This window comes from Artibeus jamaicensis, unplaced genomic scaffold (assembly GCF_021234435.1).
Source record: "Artibeus jamaicensis isolate MK-2021 breed Jamaican fruit bat unplaced genomic scaffold, CSHL_Jam_final scaffold_625, whole genome shotgun sequence".
In the NCBI taxonomy this organism is placed as follows: domain Eukaryota; kingdom Metazoa; phylum Chordata; class Mammalia; order Chiroptera; family Phyllostomidae; genus Artibeus; species Artibeus jamaicensis.
In genome coordinates this window covers 2,726,077-2,746,414 of record NW_026522051.1, presented here as the reverse complement: position 1 = coordinate 2,746,414, position 20,338 = coordinate 2,726,077, and the positions used below count along the sequence as shown (strand labels likewise).

At 58.1% G+C, this 20,338-nt stretch overlaps 1 protein-coding gene across 4 annotated transcripts in view; it reads right to left on the bottom strand.

The window, feature by feature from the left end:
• Nucleotides 1-496: 496 nt before the first annotated feature.
• The window catches only part of GPR161 (G protein-coupled receptor 161), a 30,908-nt gene continuing 11,066 nt past the window's right edge, over nt 497-20,338 (bottom strand). For 2 of the 4 annotated variants that reach the window (XM_037167466.2, XM_053659397.1), the window contains exons 2-7: nt 17,801-18,221; nt 14,369-15,093; nt 9,807-9,911; nt 4,335-4,454; nt 4,110-4,235; nt 497-3,528 (exon numbers count right to left, since the gene is read on the bottom strand). In XM_037167466.2, coding sequence (XP_037023361.2) covers nt 3,263-3,528; nt 4,110-4,235; nt 4,335-4,454; nt 9,807-9,911; nt 14,369-15,093; nt 17,801-18,177 — 1,719 coding nt within the window. In that variant the 5' untranslated portion in view covers nt 18,178-18,221 and the 3' untranslated portion in view covers nt 497-3,262. The remainder of the gene's footprint in view (nt 3,529-4,109; nt 4,236-4,334; nt 4,455-9,806; nt 9,912-14,368; nt 15,094-17,800; nt 18,222-20,338) is intronic. The other 2 variants (XM_053659396.1, XM_053659398.1) reach the window with 1 other exon arrangement.

Below are 20,338 nucleotides of genomic sequence, written 5' to 3'. Positions count from 1 at the left end.
TCGGGTCCCTGGGACACAAGGATAAGACACCCACCTACACTCAGGGATGAGACCACGGGTTTGGCACCACTGTGTGCACGGCAGTGCTGGGTGTGTGAACCCACGTCACCTCCCCAGGGGAGGCCTACATCCCGAGTCCCCACATAGAAACGGGACGAAACCTCATCTCACAGATGTGAAAACCAGCACAGGGAGACGCCGTGACCCGAAAACACCTAGTCAGCAGTGGTGGTGGCAGCATGGGTACAAACTCGGGACTTGACCCAGCCAAGCCTGCCCCGCTCCCGGGAATCCCGAGTAAACCTGGAACAAGCACGTGGCAGGCACACAGTAGGCGCTCAGGACATGCTGGTCCCCTGCAGTACCTCCAGTAGCCCCCTCATGGCCCCACCTTATGGCAGTCACTGAGCGTCTCATGGCTGAGCAGGGGCAGAGCCACATGTAAGCCGGCAGGGTGGTCCTTCCAAAGCTGAGGACCTCAGTGGGGACAAGTGGGGACAAGTTCTGAGCAAGAATTTCAGGTGTCTCCTTAGTGCTTTCCACTGCTGCCACCTAGTGTCTACGGTGCTGAACTGCAGCCTTCCCAGGCCGGGGAAGAGGCTGCACCGTAGGCTGCGGGGTTCCCAGGCCTCTAGGTCACAATAGCCCTGAGCCCTGGTACTGGGGGGGGGGGGGGGGGTGCAGCACAGGGACCTGTCAGGTGGCAATCCCAATCAAAGAAGCCAAGGTGGGCAACAGTCCTAAACGTCCTGTGGAAACCAAGAGACACAGGAAGGTTTCTAAGTGGACAAGGGGCCAAATGCCCCACCTGCCACAGTGCATGCAGTCAGTCCCTCAGGGAGGTGTCAGGAGCGTATATGGGCCTGGGTTTCGTGGGCAGTGGGGTTTTGACCCGCACCAAGAGCAGCTGTCCTCAGAAATGCCTCTCAGAAGCTTCAGAATGTGTGCGATTCCCCCCAGTCCTCCTCCCTCCCTCTCTCGCTCTCCCAGATGGAACTGGCAACTTCGAGTTCCCAACTCTGCAAAATGTGGTTCTCGCTGCCAAACATCCTCCAAGGCTTGGCTCCACCTGCCGCCTCCGGGGAGCTACCCCCTCTCCACCCCCACCCACAGCTGGAGGCGGTCACCTCCCCTGCAGCCCAGTCCTTTCTGTCATCGGTACTGGTCTCAGCCACTTACAGCATCAGCGTCCTGGGTCTCTCCCTGAATTAAGTGGAAAGACGTCCTGTCACCGCTCACAGGCTGGGCTCGGTGCCCTGCATGGTGCAGGGGCAGGGGCTGGTGGAGGGGTGAGTGGAGGACCTCACTCGGTAGGAGGCAAGGTGACAGCAAGTCCTCTGGTGAGGTGCCGCCCTTTCAGATAGGCTCAGATCTGATCCAGTAAGTCCCAGCCTGTCTGGGCCACACCTGTGGGGACCTGGGGTCTCCGGACCCTTCCTAGCACTCAGCCCAGCCCAGGGGGTGCACTCTCCAACCCTGGGCTTCCAAGCCCACTGGCTGCCCTCGGAGAGGCCTCACTGGTGCCCCAGGTTACTCTCACCTTCAGGCGGAGGCCTCCACCCAGCCCCGCCCCCACACATGCCAGCTGAGCAGGAACAGGGTCCCTTTATGACCTACACAAGTGCTGGGAATACACACAGAGACCATGTAAAACACCCCCTGATGGAGAAGAACCTGCCAGTGAAGCCACCTCTGCCCTAGAAAAGCCCTCTGCTCTTCCTCCCCTCCCCCAGAGCCTGCCCAGTGCCTGGCACTTGGCTGGCCCAGACTTGTAGTGAGCCTGACCACAGTGAAGGTGGCAAGCCCCCAGGTCTCAGTCAAGGTCTTTGCAAACTGCAGACCAGGGCCCAGCCAACCACTGTGCTTACTCAGCAAGAAAGAAACCGCCTCTCTGGGAGCTGGCTGACCCCCCGCACGCACCACACTCAGGAGCAGCTGCCGGGCGCACGCTGCCGGTCCCCTTTGCTGACCACCTGCGCCTCGGAGGGCCAGGCAAATGTTTCCCCCACGTCACCTGGCCACCGCTCCAGGCCCCACCTCACTGCTGTCCCAGCTCCGAGGGGAGGGGGCAGAGGTCTACCCCCACGAAGCCACTCCACCTGGGAGGGGGCGTCTTTTCCTTCATAGTTGCATCTTGGAGGGCGGGGTCACACCAGCTGGGGAGTCCGCACAGCTGGGCCTGTGGCCTCTAGAAACCTTAGAAACCACGTTAGGAAGCTGTGCAGCGTTAGTCTGGGGGTCCTCACCCCCCCCACCCCGATCTCTACCTGACAAAGATCATCAAAGGTCAACAGTTGAAAATGACCTTGGAGACCATTCAATCTGATGCCCCACGCTCACATTCCATCTTCCGGCACAGAGACTGGATGGGAAGGCCCAGGTGACCGGAGAAAGAAGGGGCGGAGCCAGGCCGGGAGCATGGGTGTGGCTCCAGGCCCAGCACCATTGCTGTTCTGCCTCATCTCCTGTCAATCAAGCATCTCGCAGGGAGTCCCTCTGAGAGGTTTCCCGAGGAAAAGGGGTTCCTCTAGGACAACAGTGTCGCCACCTCCTCACTGGCCGGAACCGCAGCCGTGTCCAAGCTTGGTAAGTCGGTGGCATGTCCTAACCAAATACATTTGCTTTTTTAAATTCTGGAAAGGAAGCACCTGGTACCTGCTCCTTCCTCCCATCTTGGATAGTGGTTTCTCCCTTCTTTTGAAAGAGCAAAGAATCAGTGAGTAGGGAGGAGGTCTGTGACTGCCCGGGACCACCAGCAGGTGGCTTCACCCAGGCAAGGTCCCAACTAGCGCTGAGGCGTGGGTACGAGTCGTGGGGGCTCTGCTGCTGGGGTCTCCTCTAGGGACCCTGCGGAAGCCCGGGCGCCCTGGGAAGGGCTTGCCTCCCGAGCCTCTGCCCCTGGGGCAGTGCGTGGGCATCCGGGATGCAGGCCTGAATGGGAGAACAGGACCCACCTGGTGCTTCCTTCCCATTCCCAGCCCGGTTTCGAGGCCCCCCTCCACGCCCCACCACCCAGAAAGGCACGGCCACACCTCTGTCTGCGTTTCTTTGTGCTTTTGATGCCTTTGGTCCCGTCAGGGGGTCTGCGAGAGGCCCACGTGGGGGCTCACACTGACCCTGCAGTCTCTGGCCATGGGCACAGTCCTCGTGTGTTTTCAGGCACCTGCACACCAGATGCCGTTCCTGCCCCGTGCTCCCAGGCCCCGGCTCGGTGGGTCGGCCGCGGGTGTCTGCCTGGGGGGGACAGGCCACCCTGAGGCCCTCATTTCTGTTTCGAAGTGAGAATGTTCCCTTCCTCGATGCTCTGCAGCTGGTGCCTCTGACTCACGGGCACTCGGCCGCCCTGGCGGCCCCCGAACCCAGCCCCTGGGACGGTCCTTGCCACTAGCAAGACTCCGGGCAAAGCCTCCTCTCCGAATAAGTTGACTTTGGCTTCAGCCTCTATGGCTTTGGCCAAGCCGTCTGCGTAGCTGTCCAAGGACTTGTGCACGTCGGCTTTCACATGGAGGACGGGGGTCCTGGCAGCTTCTAAGGGAGAAGGAGGGAAAGGGTGAGCGAGGGACCACTGGTTGTCCCAGGACCTGCCTGCTGCCCTGCCCCTCAAGGGGAGGCGGGCCCAGGTGAGGGGCGAGGGTTTCGAAGTCGGAGCCCCTCGGCCAAAATCCTCGATTCCCCTCCTTACTGCCTGTGAAATCTTAGCGGGATTGAACCTGACCTAGTTTCTCCTGTGTGGAGCAAGGATCAGTGTAGACCCCTCGCTGCACAGGTTCTTCGTGATGATCAAACCATTCCTCCCAAGAGGCCTGGGCCTGGCTCAGGGCAGAGGGTTGATAATACCTCCTCCGACTGATGACGCTGACATGTTGGGGCTTTGGGGGAGTTCTCTGGCACTCGGGCTCCCTGCCCTGGCTCCAAACCTCCTCAAGCCCCCGGGCTCTCTGTCCACTCCGCACTGGCTCAGGTCCCCAGAATCCTGCACAACCTCAGGGTCGGAAGTAACACTGAAGGTTCAGGCGCGCCCCCCACTCCCACCCCCAGGATGAGGCTTCGACATCCGAAATGATGAGAAGACGGGGAGGGACGTGGCCTGTCCCTGCCCTGCCACTCACTCTGGGGAGGATGGAGTCGGTCTGAGGACACGTGTGCCTGCGTAGAGTTCGGCAGCCCGGGTCTGCCCAGTCTGGCAGCTGCCTGATCAGTCAGCTGGGAAGCGGAGGACTCGAGGGAGGAGGACCCTGCAGGTGGGCGAAGGTGGAGCCCCTGTGTGCTGGGGCTGGACGGGGAAGAGACAGAGATTTCCTTAAGGTCCTTCCCTTCCCCCCACACAGACCGACCTTTGATCTGTTCCACTTCGTCTTCGAAGGTCACTGAGCTCCTCCTCTTCAGGGGGCAAGTGCAGTGGGAGGGAGGCTGGTCATCAGATATGCAGTCTTCCAGCAGCATCACATCGGTCCCTAAAACCAAGGTCAAGGTGTGCACAGAGGACCGGCCGGCTGCGTCCTCCTCCCCGCCCCCTCCTCACCCACCTGGGATCACGCTCTTCCACTAGTGCCAGCCCATGGTCAAGTGCCCAGGAAATCAATACTGTGTCATCCTCTTCTGAGGAGGGTGCAGCCAACCGTGGGGCTGCTTCAGACACGCAGAGATGCAGCCATGATACACATACAGAGTGGTGGCTTCTGAGCCACCGCAGGCACATACGAAGTGTCAAGTGGGCCAGACCTGGACTGGGGGAGGGGAGGAGGGCTGCCTGGAGGAGGGGGCCCGGAAAAAGGGCTGTGTGTTTCGAGGGATCCCTCTTACAGTTTGAATTTCTGTCATTGTGGTTAAAATGTGTTGCACTAAGTAAGCACTAAATGTTATTCCAATTACAGTTGACATTCAGTAAGACATTAGTTTCCCGTGTGGACCTCACAGAGCGGTCCCCAGTGAGTCTCGCACCCACCTGACATCCTGCAGCTGTTACACTATTATTGACTATATTCCCCATGCTGCCTGCCGTGGCCCCGAGACCGTAACTGCCAGTTTGTGCTTCTTAATCCCGTCCCCGGTTTCACTCAGCCCAACCCCCTTCCCGTCCGGCAACCTTTATTTGACCTCTGCCTCCAGTCTGTGGTCATTTGGCGTTTTAGATTCTACATACAGGTGGAATCCTATGGGACGTGCCTTCCTGTCTGACTTACTTCACTTAGCGTAATACCCTCCAGGTGCATCCATGGCGTGGCAAATAGTAAGACTTCATTCTTTTGTGTGGCTGAGTCATAGTGCGTGGTACATATGCAACACACGTTTCTCCGATCATCCATCGTCAGACCCTCGGGCTGCTCCTGCATCTCGACCGTTGTACATAAGGCTGCCAGGAGCATGGGGGTGCATGTATCTTTTTGAGCTAGCGTTTGTTTTGGCGTTTGTTTGGGGGGGGGTTTTGGATACATACCCACATGTGGAATCGCTGGATCGTGCGGTAGCTCTGCCTTTAATTTTTGAGAACTCCCCACACTGTTTTCCACGGGGGCTGCACCAATTTATAACCCCACCCACAGTGCACGAGGGTTCCCGTTGCTCCACGTCCCCACCTGCACTTGTTGTTTGTTGATTGGCTGATGATGGCCATTCTGACAGGTGTGGGGGTTCGCTCGCTGGGGTTCGGATTTGCATTTCCCTGATGATTAGTGGTGAATATCTTCTTCTGTGTGGTTGGTTGTCTTTTCATTTTGTCAGTGGTGTCCTTTGCTGTGCAAACCCTTTTTACTTTAACGTAGTCCCATTTGTTTATTTTTTTGTTGTTGTTTCCCTTGCTCGAGGAGATATATCCAAAAAGATATTATTATGAGCATATCACAGTATTTACTGCCTATTTTTTCTTCTAGGAGTTTTATGGTTTCGGGCCTTACATTATTAAGTCTTTAATCCATTTTGAGTTTGATATTATATGTGGTGTAATCCACTTACATTTCAAGTAATTATTGATAAGTAATGTAAGTATTGCCACTTTGTTATTCATATTTTATTTTTTAATTATTTGTTTTTAGAGAGAGGGGAAGGGAGGGAGCGAGAGAGGGAGAGAAGCATCACTGTGAGAGATATATCAATGGATTGCCTCTCACACGCCTCCTACTGGGACCTGGCCTGACACCCAGGCCTGTGCCCTGAGCAGAATCATACCTTTTGGTCTGCAGGCCGGTGCTCAGTCCACTGAGCCACACCAGCCAGAGCTTATTATTCATATTTTGGATGTGTTTTTTCTTCTTTTGCGAAGAGAGGTCCCTTTAACATTTCTTTTAATGATGGTTTGATGGTGATGAAATCCTTTAGCTTTTTTCTTGTCTGGGAAGGTCTTTTTATCTGCCCTTCCATTCCAAATGACCGCTTTGCTGGGTGGAGTAATCTTGGTTGTAGTCCTTGCTTTTCATCACTTTGACTATTTTTCACACCAGTCCCTCTGGCCTGAAGTGTTTCTGTTGAGAAATCAGCTGGAGGTCTTAAGGGAGCTCCCTTGTGGGTAACTAACTGCTTTTCTCTTGTTGCTTTTATGATTCTTTGTTGTTAACCTTTGCCATTTTAACCATGACATGTCTTGGTGTGGGTCTCCTTGGCTCCGTCTTGTTTGGGACTCTCAGTACTGCCTGGGCTTGCATGTCTATTTCCTTCACGAGGCTGGGAAAGTTTCTGGTCATGATTTCATCAAATAGATTTCAACCCCTGGTCTCCTTCTGGCACACCTGTGATGCAAATGTTGTTACACTTGATGTTGTCCCAGAGGTCCCTTAAACTGTCCTCCCTTTTAAATTTTTTTTCCTTTTTGCTGCTCTGAGAAAGTGTTTTCTGCGGCCTTGTCTTCCAAAGTGCTGATTCAGCCCTTTGCTTCATCTGACCTCCTGTTGGTTCCCTCTGATGTACTCTTCACTTCAGATACTGTGTGCTTCCTTTCTGACTGGCTCCTTTCTATGCTTTCTATCTCTGTACAGGTTCTCGCTGAGTCCACCTGTTCTCCCCCAAAGCTACTGAACATCCTTATGTCCAGCGTTTTGACCTCTGCACCTGCTAGACTGTTGGCCTCCATTTCATCTAGTTCTTTCTCTCAAGGTTTCTCCTGTTCTTTCATTGGGGACATAATTATTCGTCTCCTCAGTCTGGCTGACTCCCTGTGCTTGTTTCTACGTATTAGGGAGGGCGGCCACCTCTCCCAGTCTTCACAGGGGGGCCTGACGCTGGAGGTGTCCTGTGAGGCCCAGCGGTGCAGCCGCCCTGGTCACCTGGGCCAGGTGCTCTGCAGGTGTCCTGTTTGTGGATTGTGTGCCCTCCTGTTGTAGTTGAGCCTTGATTAGTGTAGGCAGTCTGTGGGTGGGAGGGTCGTCAGTCTGTCTGGCCATGAATACAGGGAATGAGCTGTTGTGCAGGGCAGACTCCATGAGCAGGACTCACTGTAGTAGGACCCAGGCTCCAGCAGAGTCCACCCTCTGGGCGTGTTGTCTGTGGAGCTGGCTAGGGGGTGCTCTGGTGTGGTCTGAAGCTGACCACTGGGTGTGTTGGCTTTGGCACCTCTTAGGAGGACTTCAGAGCAGACCAAGGTCAGCTGCTGCCTGTGCCTGGGGCCACCTGGTAGGAGCCTCGGAGTGGTCTGCAGTTGGACGTTGCCTGTGCTGGAAATGGAGGTACTGGGAGAGGCTATGCTGTGAACTGAGGCTGACTGCCACTCCTGCTGGGCTGGGGGCTACTTAGCAAGAGGTCCAGGCCATATGCAGGCCAGATGCTGCTTTTGTGGGGTTTGTGGACCTTGGAGAGATTTTAGAAAAGTCTATAGCATGGGCAGAGGCTGGCCACTTGGGAGGAAAAGCCACTGAAGGAGGTTCAGCTGGTACACAAGATGGGTGGGAGATGGGAGCCTCGGGGGATCGCCTGGGTGGGGTAAGAGGTGTGAGCCAGGTTGCTGTGGGCTGGGTGGAGGGAGGGTTCCCAATGGATCAATGGCAGCTGCCAGCACTTCTGTCCCAGGGCCAGCTGCCCCTCCAGCCCTCACCCTGAATCCAGACAATCCAGTCTCTCCCAGTGTGTTCTCCCAGTGTGTCCCTGGTGCTTTTTGAGCTGCTGTCCCTTTGCTGGAGCTCAGGGTGAGGGTTTCTGAGCTCAGGCCCTTACAGAGGATGCCTGAGTCTGCAGCAGCCTTCTGTCTCACCCAAATGGAGTCTCCAATGATTTCCACAGCCTGATGTTATGTGGTCTCCTCTTCCTGGTACTGGTGCTCTGAGTGAGGGAGCCCGGCCTGGGCCTGAGGCTCCTTTGTGGTCGTGGTGTCTCTCCTGATTCTGAATTGCCACATGTGGGTGTGAGACCCTCCTGTTTGGGGTCTCGGTCCCTCCTACCAGCCCCGTCATGGCTTCTTCTTTATATCCTTAAAGAGTGCTATTGTAGGAGTGCTGTTCCGCTGTCTTCAGATGGCTCTGAATGATGCTTGTTCTGTAATTTAGTTGTAATTTTCACGTGGTTGTGGGATGAGGCGAGAACAGAGTTTTCCTACTCCGCCATCTTGATTGGAAGTCTCTCACACTCTTTGAACAACAGAATTATTGAGGTGTCGTTCCCATCCCACACCACTCACTCATTCCAAGGGTGTGGGTTGCCTGTCGCCCCACCAGATTTAAAGTCCCAGGGGGGCAGTTCACCACTGTGTCTCCAGCACCCAGGACAGTGATGTCCGGTCAAAGTAGGGGCTTGGCAAATATTTGTTGAATGAACGTGTGCCATAGTGTCTGCGGATCCCTGGTGGCTGCCTGAGAATGGGGGAATAACCTGAGGAGGGACAGAGACCTTTCCCCTCCTTCAAATCACATGAAGGACTCGAGGCTACAGGGGATGGTGTGACCCGTGGGTCAGCCCTGCATGTGGCCAGGGGAGGGAACGCTCTCAGGGAAAACTCCGGGACAGAAGGCCTGTCTCGGTGCCTGCCCCCAGAGTGCATGCCACAGGCTCAGGCGAAGAAACACAGGTCAAGGCAAAGGCGATTTTTCTAAAGCCACCAGCAGTGGCAACCGGAGCCCAGAGCAAAGCACCCCCTGCCCCGCCTTATGCCTTGTGATCCAGGACTCCGGGCGGCTCCCTTCACGCCAGAGCCCTAGGCCGGTAACATCTGGCGTTTCTCCAGCCACGTGGAGCCACGGACGGCTGGTGGAGACTCTGGCAGCCTCTGCCCTCTCGCCCCCACCTGGGGCCTTGTGAGAGCCCCACCACACGCATGGCAGGCACAGAGGCAGCACCCAGCTCCCCACGGGCAGCCAGGAGAGACCCTGGCCTCACGGAGCCCTGGGGTGCATGGTCTTCCTGGAGGAGCTGGAGACTTTGTGGTGGGGATGTCTCTCCCAGGGGACGAGGCGCAGGGCACATCACTCGGTGACAGGGAGGGTATCAGACCCGGCTGGGGCTGCCCCTGACCATGACCACTTTCCCTGACGCACAAATTCGGAGACGCAAAGGTTTAGGAGGAGAGGAAGCACCTTGCCAAGGACAATGCGGCTCGTAAGGGGCCAGACTCCAGAGACTGGCCACGGTCACCTGCACACAGCTACTTGGCGTTTCTACTCTTTAAAGGCTCCCACTTAATTTGAATCTCATAACCACCTTGCGCGTCTGAGAGAACAGAACCGAGGTCCCTGTCTTACACCGGAGAAAACAGGCACAAAAGGAGCACCACGACCCTCCCAACTCCAGCCCCCACGCTCTTTCCACGCGGCAAGGCAGGGGCCCACCACCTGTGCCCACCCCCGAGCCAGGGACACAGGACGGGGGAGGCGCACCTGCCCGAGGCTTACCTGAGTCCTGGGAGCAGCTGAAGCCGGTGTCTCCTGTGCTGCTGCTGTTCCCCAGGGGCTGGCCGCTGGCCATCAGTGCCGTGAGGTGCGGGGACAGGCCTAGGTCTGAAAGGCAAAGTCAGCACTGGCGGGACACACCACGCGGCCGTCCCACGCAGAGTGGCCCTCCCATCGGCCTCACCTCGCGCTCCTGTCCCCCGCCCTCCCTGCCAGAAGTGCTCTCAGCCCATTGACGGGCAGGCAGCCCTCAGCGGCCGCCCTCCCCACTGTGCTCCTGCCCCCGGCCCAGGGCAGTCTGCATTGTGACACGGTGGATGTTTGTGACACGGTGGCTGTTTGTGACACAGTGGACGGTTCCCCAGAGGGGCCCTCCCGTGACAACGTCCCACCAGTGAGGCCGGAGGGAGAGAGAACAGGTGAACGGCTCTGGGCGAATCTCCAGTTCGATGTGGAACGTGAGTGCGCACTGACCACCTGAAATCCCACTCGAATACCAACAGGGAGGGACTTAAAGGAGGTTTAACCACCACCCCACCCCACCCCCGCCCGCTCGTTTGCAGGGCGGTGGGGGAATGGGGGAGAGCTGGCGTCGGAGGTGGGGCCCAGGGAGCTGGTTCTCGCCTGGGCCCGCAGCTCAGGAAGGGGCGGGCCCCGCAGTCTCTGCAGGCAGATGGGGCTCAACAGAGAGTCTTCCTAGGAAGCAGTGGGTCCCTGGCGTCAGGGGAGAGTGGAGGGAACAGGAAGCCTGGCCTCCGAGACAGCGGACACAGTCCCCATGGACACTGACGGCCGGACACCCTGCAGCCAACATGCCACCTGCCCAGGCCTTGTTATGTGTGATGGAGGGACGGCCCAGACCACCAGGCATGTGAGGAAAGGCGCCGCTCGAAAGACAGAGGAATAAAAAAGAAAGGAAAAAAATGGACTGGACCCCAGAGAAGGCAATACAGGGAATCCTCGGGACGTTGAGAAAACAGTGAACCAGTGAGTGGAAGAGGCCACGCAGAGCGTGGGGGGAACACAAGGGAGCCCCCAGGCGTAGGAACCTGGGCTTGGAAGTCCGGGTCCCCTCTCCCGAAGGGGGCCTGCTTCTGGCAGACTGACCACCGCAGAGCACTCCCGGAGAGGTGGGCACCCTGGCCTGTACTTTTACACTGATGTTCCCGAGGGGACCAGTGACAGACCTGCCCTCTGCCCTGTTCTCTGGAGTGACAGGGGGAAGGGCAGGCTCCTCCTTCCCCTTCATGACCCTCGGGAATCGCCCTCTTAGCCAGGGCTGGTGTGGTCGGCTGGGACAGGGAGAAGACCCCGCACGACCACCCCTCTGGGGTCTTGGCCCAGAATAGGCCTGTGTCCCAGCAAGGAGCCGGCTTGGGGAGGAGCCGGTGGGGACCATCCTCTGCCAGCTGGGCAGGCCGAGGCCGCAGTGGGGTTTGGACACCGTCTCTGAGGCTGCGGCAAAAGCCAGGAACAAGCCTGGTCTCCACCAGCGGGAGGGAGCAGGGCAGCCAGACCACTGTGGCTCGGCTGGACGGTCCCAGCCCGTGCAGCCAGGTGGCCTCGCCACTCCGGGTCTGTCTGTCACTCACCGCTAGAGCGGGTGCAGTGACTGTGAGGTTTTTCACCTGAAATAACCTATCCAACCCCTGGTACGAAGGGTTTCTTTTTTTTCTTTTTTTTTAAGGCACAAAGTGACAGGCCTGGCCTGGCCGCAGGGATCAGAACCACTAGCAGTACTAGAAGCTAAAGTACTAGGAGCCTCATTCCACCCTGGGCAACCCCTCCGGGGAAGGAACTTGGGGGACCAAAGTGGCAAAATTCAAAGGGTGGCCCCCATCCCTCCAGCCCAGGCCCCTCAAAGCTGCTGGCCTGGGGGCACAGCAGGGCCTCTGGGCTAACTCGAGCCAGTGTCCCTGTCCCCTGGAGATGGAGGCTCTGCCCCGATCCCAGAACTTCAAATGTTAGGCAAGAGGCTTTCAGAGAGGCCATCCTCCCCTGGTGTCCAGGCCACGCCCCAAATTCCTGGGGGGGCCCATGGGAGTCTGCTGACCAGACCACACAAGCAGGAGGCACTTTGGTGGCCCAGGGACAGCTGGCACCCAGGGGAAAACCAGACCTTTGGCACTTCTTCGCGGGCCATCAGAATGAGGAAACCAAAATCCATTGATGGTGGCTGAAATCTATGTCCGAAACAAACTTGTTCGTTATGTACAAACATGTTTATATAACTCCTGGCTTCCTGGGGTCGGCTGGGGAGCTCCAGGTATTTCTGGAATTCCACTCTGCCTCTGATCACAGGCCCCGTCTGGAGAGATGGTCATTCCGTGGTCACTCTCCAGTGAGGGGGTTGCCCAGGGTAGACTTGGGACAGGGGTGGAGGAGTCTCCTGCACTTCTAAGTCGTGCCTACAGAGGGCGCTAGACCAGGGCCTGCCCAGCTTTGGCTGGGCCAGAGGGACCAGAGTGTGGAGCTGGTGGGTGCTGCCTTCCGCTCTTTCTCCTCCTGAGAACCTTCAGGGAAGAGACGACAGGGGCTCCCTCTCCTGCAGACGGCCAACATCTTTTCAACCCCAAATCAGCCCACAAGCTTGCTTTTCACTCAATGAGTCGCAGACCGCCAGCGGCCTTGAACTTGCCAACCAAGCCACAGTGGGTGCTCTCCCCCGGCCCCAAAGCCTCACAAACTCTTCCAGGCCACGCCCAGGCCGTCTGCTTGGCCCGAGCAGCAGACATTTCCTTCTGTTCTGTCCACCCGCTTCCCCGCCATTCTCCTTCCTCGTTTTCTCCCTCCCTCGTTCTCAACATCATCCGAATAGAGTACATTGAGTTATTACTATTTTTCTGGCCTAGAAGATAAGTGATATTACAAAATCTGAACTGATAAGTTAATCAGTGAAACAAAACCACATCCCGAACGTACTCCTGGCTCGAAAGTCACACGTGACAACAGGGTCTGGCCAGTGTCAGGGGCGTGGGCATTTCCGAGGCTGAAATACCGGGGTACAGGGAGACTGGGGTCCTCCGCTGGCCACTATAAAAAGGCCCAGAATTCCTTCATTTCTCAAAAAGCACCACCCCATCAACCCAGGAAATAAACCAGGGGTGTCGGCCCATGTGACCGCCTCACAGAGAGGACGTCCTATCATCACTGTCACTGGGCGTTGGTGGTAATTAGGATTATTCTTTCCTCCCTCCTGAGAGGGGAGGGGGACAGCCCTCTATTTCCGGAAGAGGAAATGTCACCTTGAGGGTCTGCGCTGCCCAAAGTGTCGTCAGCCAGAGGGAAGACCCGCGGCCTGAATGGGCCCTTGCAGGAACTGTCTGGTAAGAGCCTCAACACAGCTCTTCCGACAGCGCCTCCAGGCAATGGCCCCCCTCCGACATGACCCTAAAAATCCTGCTGCTTCTCCCCTGATGGGACAACAGGGCAGTGACTGCCGGTGGCAAGACCCACCATGTGGGCCCCGAACAGCGGGTGACAGCTGACAGAGAAATGGGACGTTCACAGGACAGCCTCGGAGTGGCCGCTCTGTCACAGTGAGTGACTACGACCTGAGAAACGGTGACCTGCCCGCGGAGAAACCCAGCAGACCTGACCCAACCGTGCGGACCGAATGCGCCTCCCACCCCAATCCACACGTGGACAGGATGTGGAGATGGGGACTGCGGAGGTGGGGGGGGGCGGATGAGTTCAGGAGGGTGGCTTCTCGTAAGAAGAGAGTAGAGAGCTTGCTCTGTCCCGTCCCTGCCCCCACGTGAGGACACAGCAAGGTGACAGGCAGGAAGAGACGCTCACCAGCACCCCCCCCCCAGCACTCTGATCTTCAATTTCCAGCCTCCCAAATGCAGGCAAATCAACGTCCGTTGTCTGAGAGACGCTCAGAGCGGGAGAGGCATGGCCTAGCGGACGCCGGGGGACCGGGATTCCCTGTCATTCCAACTCCTCCACGAGCCTCAGATTCCTAGAGTGACTCCTTTGGGTCTCCTCAAAGGTGACAGGGTGGCGCCCAGAACCCTGCTCGTTCCGAATTGATTATCCGAGGGAGAGGAGTGTCCCGTGTGTACACGGCAGTGACATTTCTGTGTGCGGGGGGTGGAAGGCTGAAGCTGGCTCTGACATGTCCTGAGTTACGAGGGACAATCAAGGACACCAGGGACCCAGGATGAAGGACCCAAGGACGAGCCTGTGCAGGGGTGAGTGCTGAGGTGCGGGGCCTCTGCTCTGAGAGCATCAGGAGGGCAGGGCTGGCCTGTGCAGGCAGCTGGTCCGATGCTTCCGTTCTGTTCTCTCAGACGGAAGGGACCAGAGCCTCGAGCGGGCCACGGCGGGGGCAAGAGGAAACAGATGCCTGAACTCTGGCGTCCCCTGCCTTGGGCTGCTCGGGGAAGCTGCGGGAATCACAGGGGACCCCTCCTGGACACCCCCAAAGGCAACCTGCGCATTGCTCCTTGAGGCTGCAGTCGGCGTGAGACCTCCGCCCTCACCCTGCCCGCAAGGCCGAGGGGACTGAGGGCCACCCCTGGCCGTGGAGGAGCGTCCCCCCCAGTAGGCGCCCATGTTACCTGTGATCCTGTTGGAAATGCTGAACAGCCTGGACGTCCTCTGCCGCTGGACAAATGGCTCCCGGTAATACCGGTCCCCAAAGCACATGCCCAGCAGCTCCTTGCGCACGGTCTTGTTCCAGAGCCCGTAGATGAGGGGGTGGCAGACGGCGCTGGTGAAGCTCAGCCACGTGGCCCAGGTCTCCAGGCTCGGGGAGACGCAGTTCTCCCCCCAGAGGGCCTCCGAGGTGATGACCCCCAGGTAGGGGCCCCAGGTGGCCATGAAGGCCCCGATGACCACCAGGATGGTGACCAGGGCTTTGCACTGGTTGGCCGAGTACACGACGCCCTGGAAGGCATTCCGGCGGCTGCCCGAGGAGGAGGTGGAGGTGCTGGAGTTCTTCCTCCCCGGCCTCTGGGCGTCGCCCTCCACCACGACCACGGTGCCGCAGTGCACCTTGCGGGCCTTGACCCTGGCCACGCGGAAGATGAAGCCGTAGCACACGAGCATGACCAGGAAGGGGAACAGGGCGCACCAGATCTGCCAGAAGGCGGTGTAGCCGGGCTCCCGGTGCCAGGCGGCCACGCACATCCACTTGAACTCGTCAAACTCCACCGACGACCAGCCGAACAGAGGTGGCAGGCAGCCAATGAGGGAGTGAAGCCAGATGTACACCAGCGCCATGACAGCACGGTTCCCCGTGATCTTCGTGGGGTACACCATGGGGTACAGGACGGCATAGTAGCTGGAAAAGGACAGAGGGGGCGAGAGCGGCGTCGGCATAGACACGCACCAGGAGGGGCACCCGCTGCTTTCCCAGGTGGAGAGCGCCCTCCGCCCAGACATTTGACCCAAGGGGACGGCCCGCCAGCGAACAGGGTATCCCCCCAGGGGGGTGCTCTGCCGTCTGTGGGCTATGGGACCTGGGGAGCCGCTGTGCCCTCTCTGGGTCCCCTGTTTCTCCATCTGTGAAAGGCGGCCATAGGCCCTCTGCCATAGGTTGTCCCTGAGGACGGCTGGGTCAGCGAGGGCCAGGCCTGTCCGGCGCCGCCCTGCACCGGGCAGCGTTGTGCGTGGCGTGGGCTTTGCCAGGCCACCCTCCACTCCCCTTCCTTCTTAAGGACAGGACCCCCTCTTGTTTCTGCTCCGTAAAACCTCCGTGACCGTAGGGGACACTGGCTCGTCTGAGGCCTGGGGGACGAATCGGACCATTCTGGGGGCCACCTTGCCAGGTGACCAGTTAAGACACCGACCTGTGTGACGGCATCCTGGCTAATGAAATGTGAAGGGAGTTGTCTGGGGCACTTCTGGGAAGGTGTCCTTCAGTTCCAAGGAGAACAAAGGCTACTTTCTACTTTCTTTGTCCCGGGACAGGAGGGGCGGGCCCCTGGCATCAGTCCCCTCAGGGCGGCTGCAGGGTGGGCTGGGAAGCCCAGGCCAGCCCCCAGCAGCTGTCCCTTTCTCCCCGGACCAGCCCTGCCCGGCAGTCGTGAAAGAATTACGATGGATAAGTTATCCTTTGCAACGCAGCCTCTGGCTCGTCTCAAGACCCCGTGACTACTATTATTTTATGGCAAGACTTCTGCTTTACTGTAACAAACGGTGTTTATATCACTGGCTGACAAGGGTTCTGGCGTGAGCAAGCCCAGCGGACTTGACAGTGATGTCTCCCAGCTGCGTCCAAATCCCAGGGGCCCACCCACCCGAGGGAGTCTGCTAGGCTGGCCAGAGTGTGGCCTGTGTTGGCCCCCACCCGGGGGAGGGGCAGGCTGGTTTTAGGGGGACGTGGAGGGCAAAACACATGTCCACTGAAGTGCACAAATGTACACCAACAAGGCAGAAAGCAAGCATTTCCTCATTGGCCCACGAAGAATGGATTTCACAGATTTGAAACTTCATACTTTCCACTTATGCCTCATGCGGCCTAGATTCAAAGGGAAACAGAGAAAAGAGCAACTCCCCCTGGCCTGCAGCGGAACAGAGGGCCGAAGTCAAGGGGGTCCCTTCGCTTCCTGCCCCGACTGCCTCCTGAAGGTCTCTGTCTGTTCTCCGGCAGCTCGCTTTAGACGGGGGCTGGGCACGACCCTCGGTCCCCAGAGGGGCTTTCCTGATGTCAGGTGCAACCAAAAGGCCGCCGTGCACGCACGGGCTCCCTGGCTCCACTCTGTCACCCACACCTATGGTGACGACTTGGTTTTAATGGAGGGCTCGTCTACAGAGAGCCAGCCTCCACCGACGGCGGCCACCCCAGTGAGCAAGCGACATACTGAACCCGGGTCGTCCTCTCTGTAACTAACCAGCCTGTGGTCTGAGCTCCGGAGCTCCACCCACCCCACTGGGCCGTGACCCGTCGCTTCCTTCACTCTGCGTCCTCTGCACTGCGGACAGCCGGAAGGAGTGTGGCCTTGGGCCCCGGGTGGACAGTCCGGCTAAAACCCTGGTGGTCCTTCAGTGACATCATCACTGGCTCGTCCCCTCTGCCTTTCCCAGCCAGCGTCCTCCCCTCCCTGTTCCCAGGGAGGGCACTCTTGCCTGGGTTGAACGAAGTGACCGTCGGCAAAACGCCAACCTATGAGCTGAAGCTAGAGGGTGGAGCCAGCGCTGCCAGAGCCGTGAGGCCTGCAGAGTCCACTCGGCAGCCAGTGCAACGCGGGGGCCCGAGGCACCTGCTGGGGCAGCCGAGGGGCCTCACAGCTGGGCCCCTTCGGACCGACTGCGTCCGGCACCCAACGAGAAGGGCCCACCCAGACTGTGACAAGTGCACACCGTCTCTCCCGGTGCCACCGTCTTCTTTCCCTGGGTCGTCTCCCTCCCCTGCTCCCCACCTTCCTGGACTGAGCTGACGGCTGAGGTCCCTTTGCTGGGGACAGGGGCTGTGTCTCCTCTTTGTGTCCCCCACCTCCCGTCAGCCCAAAGCAGCAGAGAGCACACAGCAAGTCTGACCCTCCCCGATGCAGTGCCTTCCTCGGCCTGTGTCTCATCTACAATCTGTAAATCAAGGGTCCCTAGAACTTTCTTTAAGCCATGGAACCTCTTTCGAAAAACTAAACTCCGGAGAGAATTACATGTAAACACATACAAATATCACAGATTATAGACACATGGACTCCGGGATCGAATGCCCACTGCGGGCCTCTCTCTGGCCTCTCGCTCTCTTGGCCTGAGGACGGCTCTGGGCTGTGTTCCACGGCACCAAACAGTGTGGCAGCAAAGAAATGTGGGATAAATACAGAAATAAAACTCCGTGAGAGGCAGATGAGCTACAACCCGAGGGCCTCTGGCTGGGGGGACGGGAGCACAGGCAGAGCTCTGCGCGCTCAGCCTCCCACAGAGCAGACACCCTCCCGAAAAACCGAGCCAGCGTGACAGTCCGGGGGCCAGCCACCCGCCCGGGGGGGCCCCCTTTGCACGCTGCCCTCAATTCTTCTGCTCCCTGAGCACGGCCAGCTCACCGGTCGATGGCGATGACCCCGAGGGTGAGCATGCTGGCCGAGCTGATGAGCAGGTACAGCAGGGCGGAGAAGTTGCACCAGACCACCCCGAAGACCCATCGCCGCCGGACGGAGCTCGTCACCACGAACGGCAGCACTAGCAGGGACAGCAGCAAGTTGGACAGGGTCAGGCTGAAGACGAACTTGTTGCTGAGGGTGAGGAGGTAGGACTTCTTGTACAAGGTGACCACGACGACCAGGTTGCCCAGGCAGACGAAGATGGTGATGACGACGATGGCGATGAACTCGGCGACGACGATGCCCCCGCCGGCCGCGGCCGCCGCCTCCGTGAGGTTGCTCAGCTCCTTCCGGTGTCCCAGCGAGGAGTTGAGGCTCATGGTCAGCGCGCCTGGGCGTGGGGCGGGTGCAGCATGCTGAGCATCTGGGAGGACAGCGAAGAGCAGGGGACAGAAGACGGTTCATCGAGCGGGGTCACGTCACCCGAACAGGAGAGCAGCGGAGGGCCCCAGGCCGCCCGGCTCACCCAGAGCCCCTCTGTCTTCTTCCCCACCCAGCTCAACACAGGCGGCTATGTTTGTAGCCCACTCTGGCCCTTGAACGAGGCGTTCCTCCATTCTAAACAGGCCGGCAGTTCAAACCTTGAATGTACCAAAGAATCACCTGCTGTGCCAGCTCAGAGGGCTGCTGCTTGGGCCCCACTGCTCGATTCTGGTCTCTGAGGCCAGAGGCGTGGCCTTGGAATCTGCATTTGAAACAGGCTGGGGCAGTGGTTCTGTTCCAAGTGGTTAATGGGCCGCACACTGAGCCTGCTACTCTCAGACCCGGGCAACTCCATGGGGTCCCTGATGGCCCCCCCAACCCCGCGCCCTGCTCACTGGCCAGGTAGCACCTCAGGCGCCCCTCTGATGGGCAAGACCAGACCCTGCGTGGTTCTGACTCGTGTGCCCACTTGAGTCTGACAGCAGGATCCCTGTGGGGGCTATTCGGAGGCCCCTGCACTAATGGCCCAGGGGTCGGAGGGCGCGAGCCACAGGTCGGAGCCCACAGAGCCCGATCTCCGCAGGGTGCGGCTCCTGGTCTTAGCAAGCTGCCCGGCGTCTCGGCTGAAACCCCAGGTTGACACGCGTTAACATGGAAGGCGACAGATGAATGTTTCTCCTAAATTGTTGTCCGCTTTCGTCAGCCAAAGAATCCCACCTGCTCTTGTTCCTCCCGAACAGAAGATGCCGGAAAGAAAGCAGACACCGCTTTTGCACGAGCCAGGAAAGAAGAACCAGGCTCCTGAAACGCTGTGCACTGGTGGCCGGTTGACCTGATGCTTCTCTCCGAAACCCTTCCCCCCAAACCCGACACTTCCGCCAAAACTCCTCCGGCCACACGGAGCTGGCAGGTTACGGAGCAGCCCTTGACCTCACCTGCGGCACGAATAGCAGGGTTCCCTTCAGAGGGAGCCCGACCCTGGGGCCAGGACCACAGGTCCCAGGCCAGCTCGCTGGGGCAGAACCAAATAATCCTAAGCTCTCCTCCACCCCACGGCCTCGAAATACTTCACCAGTTACTTGCTTTCCCTTCTCCAGATAAAATCTCCCAGTTCCTGAGACGCCTTCCAAACCGGTCACTAACTCAGGCTCCCTGCTTTGGACTTGCTCATGGACGTCCCTGCCCCTCTCAACTTGTCATCCCCCAAACCAAACGGAATGCACGGTTCTGGGTGTGGTCCGGCAAGTGTCGAGGACAGAGGGGTAGTTTCCCCCCAGGTCAGGGTAAGCTGCTCCTCTTCGCTCTGAGGAGGCGTTTTCTGTGAGCAAGTGGGGCACCCTGCCGGCCTTGCAGACAAGTACCTGTGTGGTCAACTAAAACCCGGAGTTGACACACATGAATTTCTGTGCAGGCAGGTGCTCCCGGACTTGAACTTATGATGAAATGAATGTGTGAAGCCTAAATACACAATGTTATTTCTACCAAATTTGGTATCCTGTGCATGTTGGCCCGTATTTCCAGGCTGCTAAAATATTCTGAATTTTGATTCGGTTATGCAATATGTTAAGTTCCTCTGGCTTTGCGGTGTGAATATGCTGTACAGATAAGCCTTGCACACCTGTGCCTTCATAAAGGTCGTTTGGGGGTTTGTCTCTATTGCATGGGTTCTAGATTTTGTGAACTCTTGTAAGTAAATCGTTCATCAGGGTCTTGAAACACGGTTCTGCATAAGCCTGTTCCTTTCAACACACACGTGAGGACAGCACGGTCAGCTACGGAAACAGACTTGAGTATTTGGACAAACGGCAAAATGAGAGAAAATGCTTACAACTTACATGACGGAAAAAGGCCCAACCGTTCTGATTTATAAAGAATTCCTAAAAACAACAAGGAAAAAAATGAAAAAAGATAGAAAAATGGATGAAAGACATCAATTTATAACTGTGTGAGGGCTGGGGGTTAGCTACACACTGGGGTAATCATTTCACAACATATAACACACATAAAGGCCTCTTGCTCTGAAGTCCTACAGTGTCATTCGAGAGAGGGCATGACGGG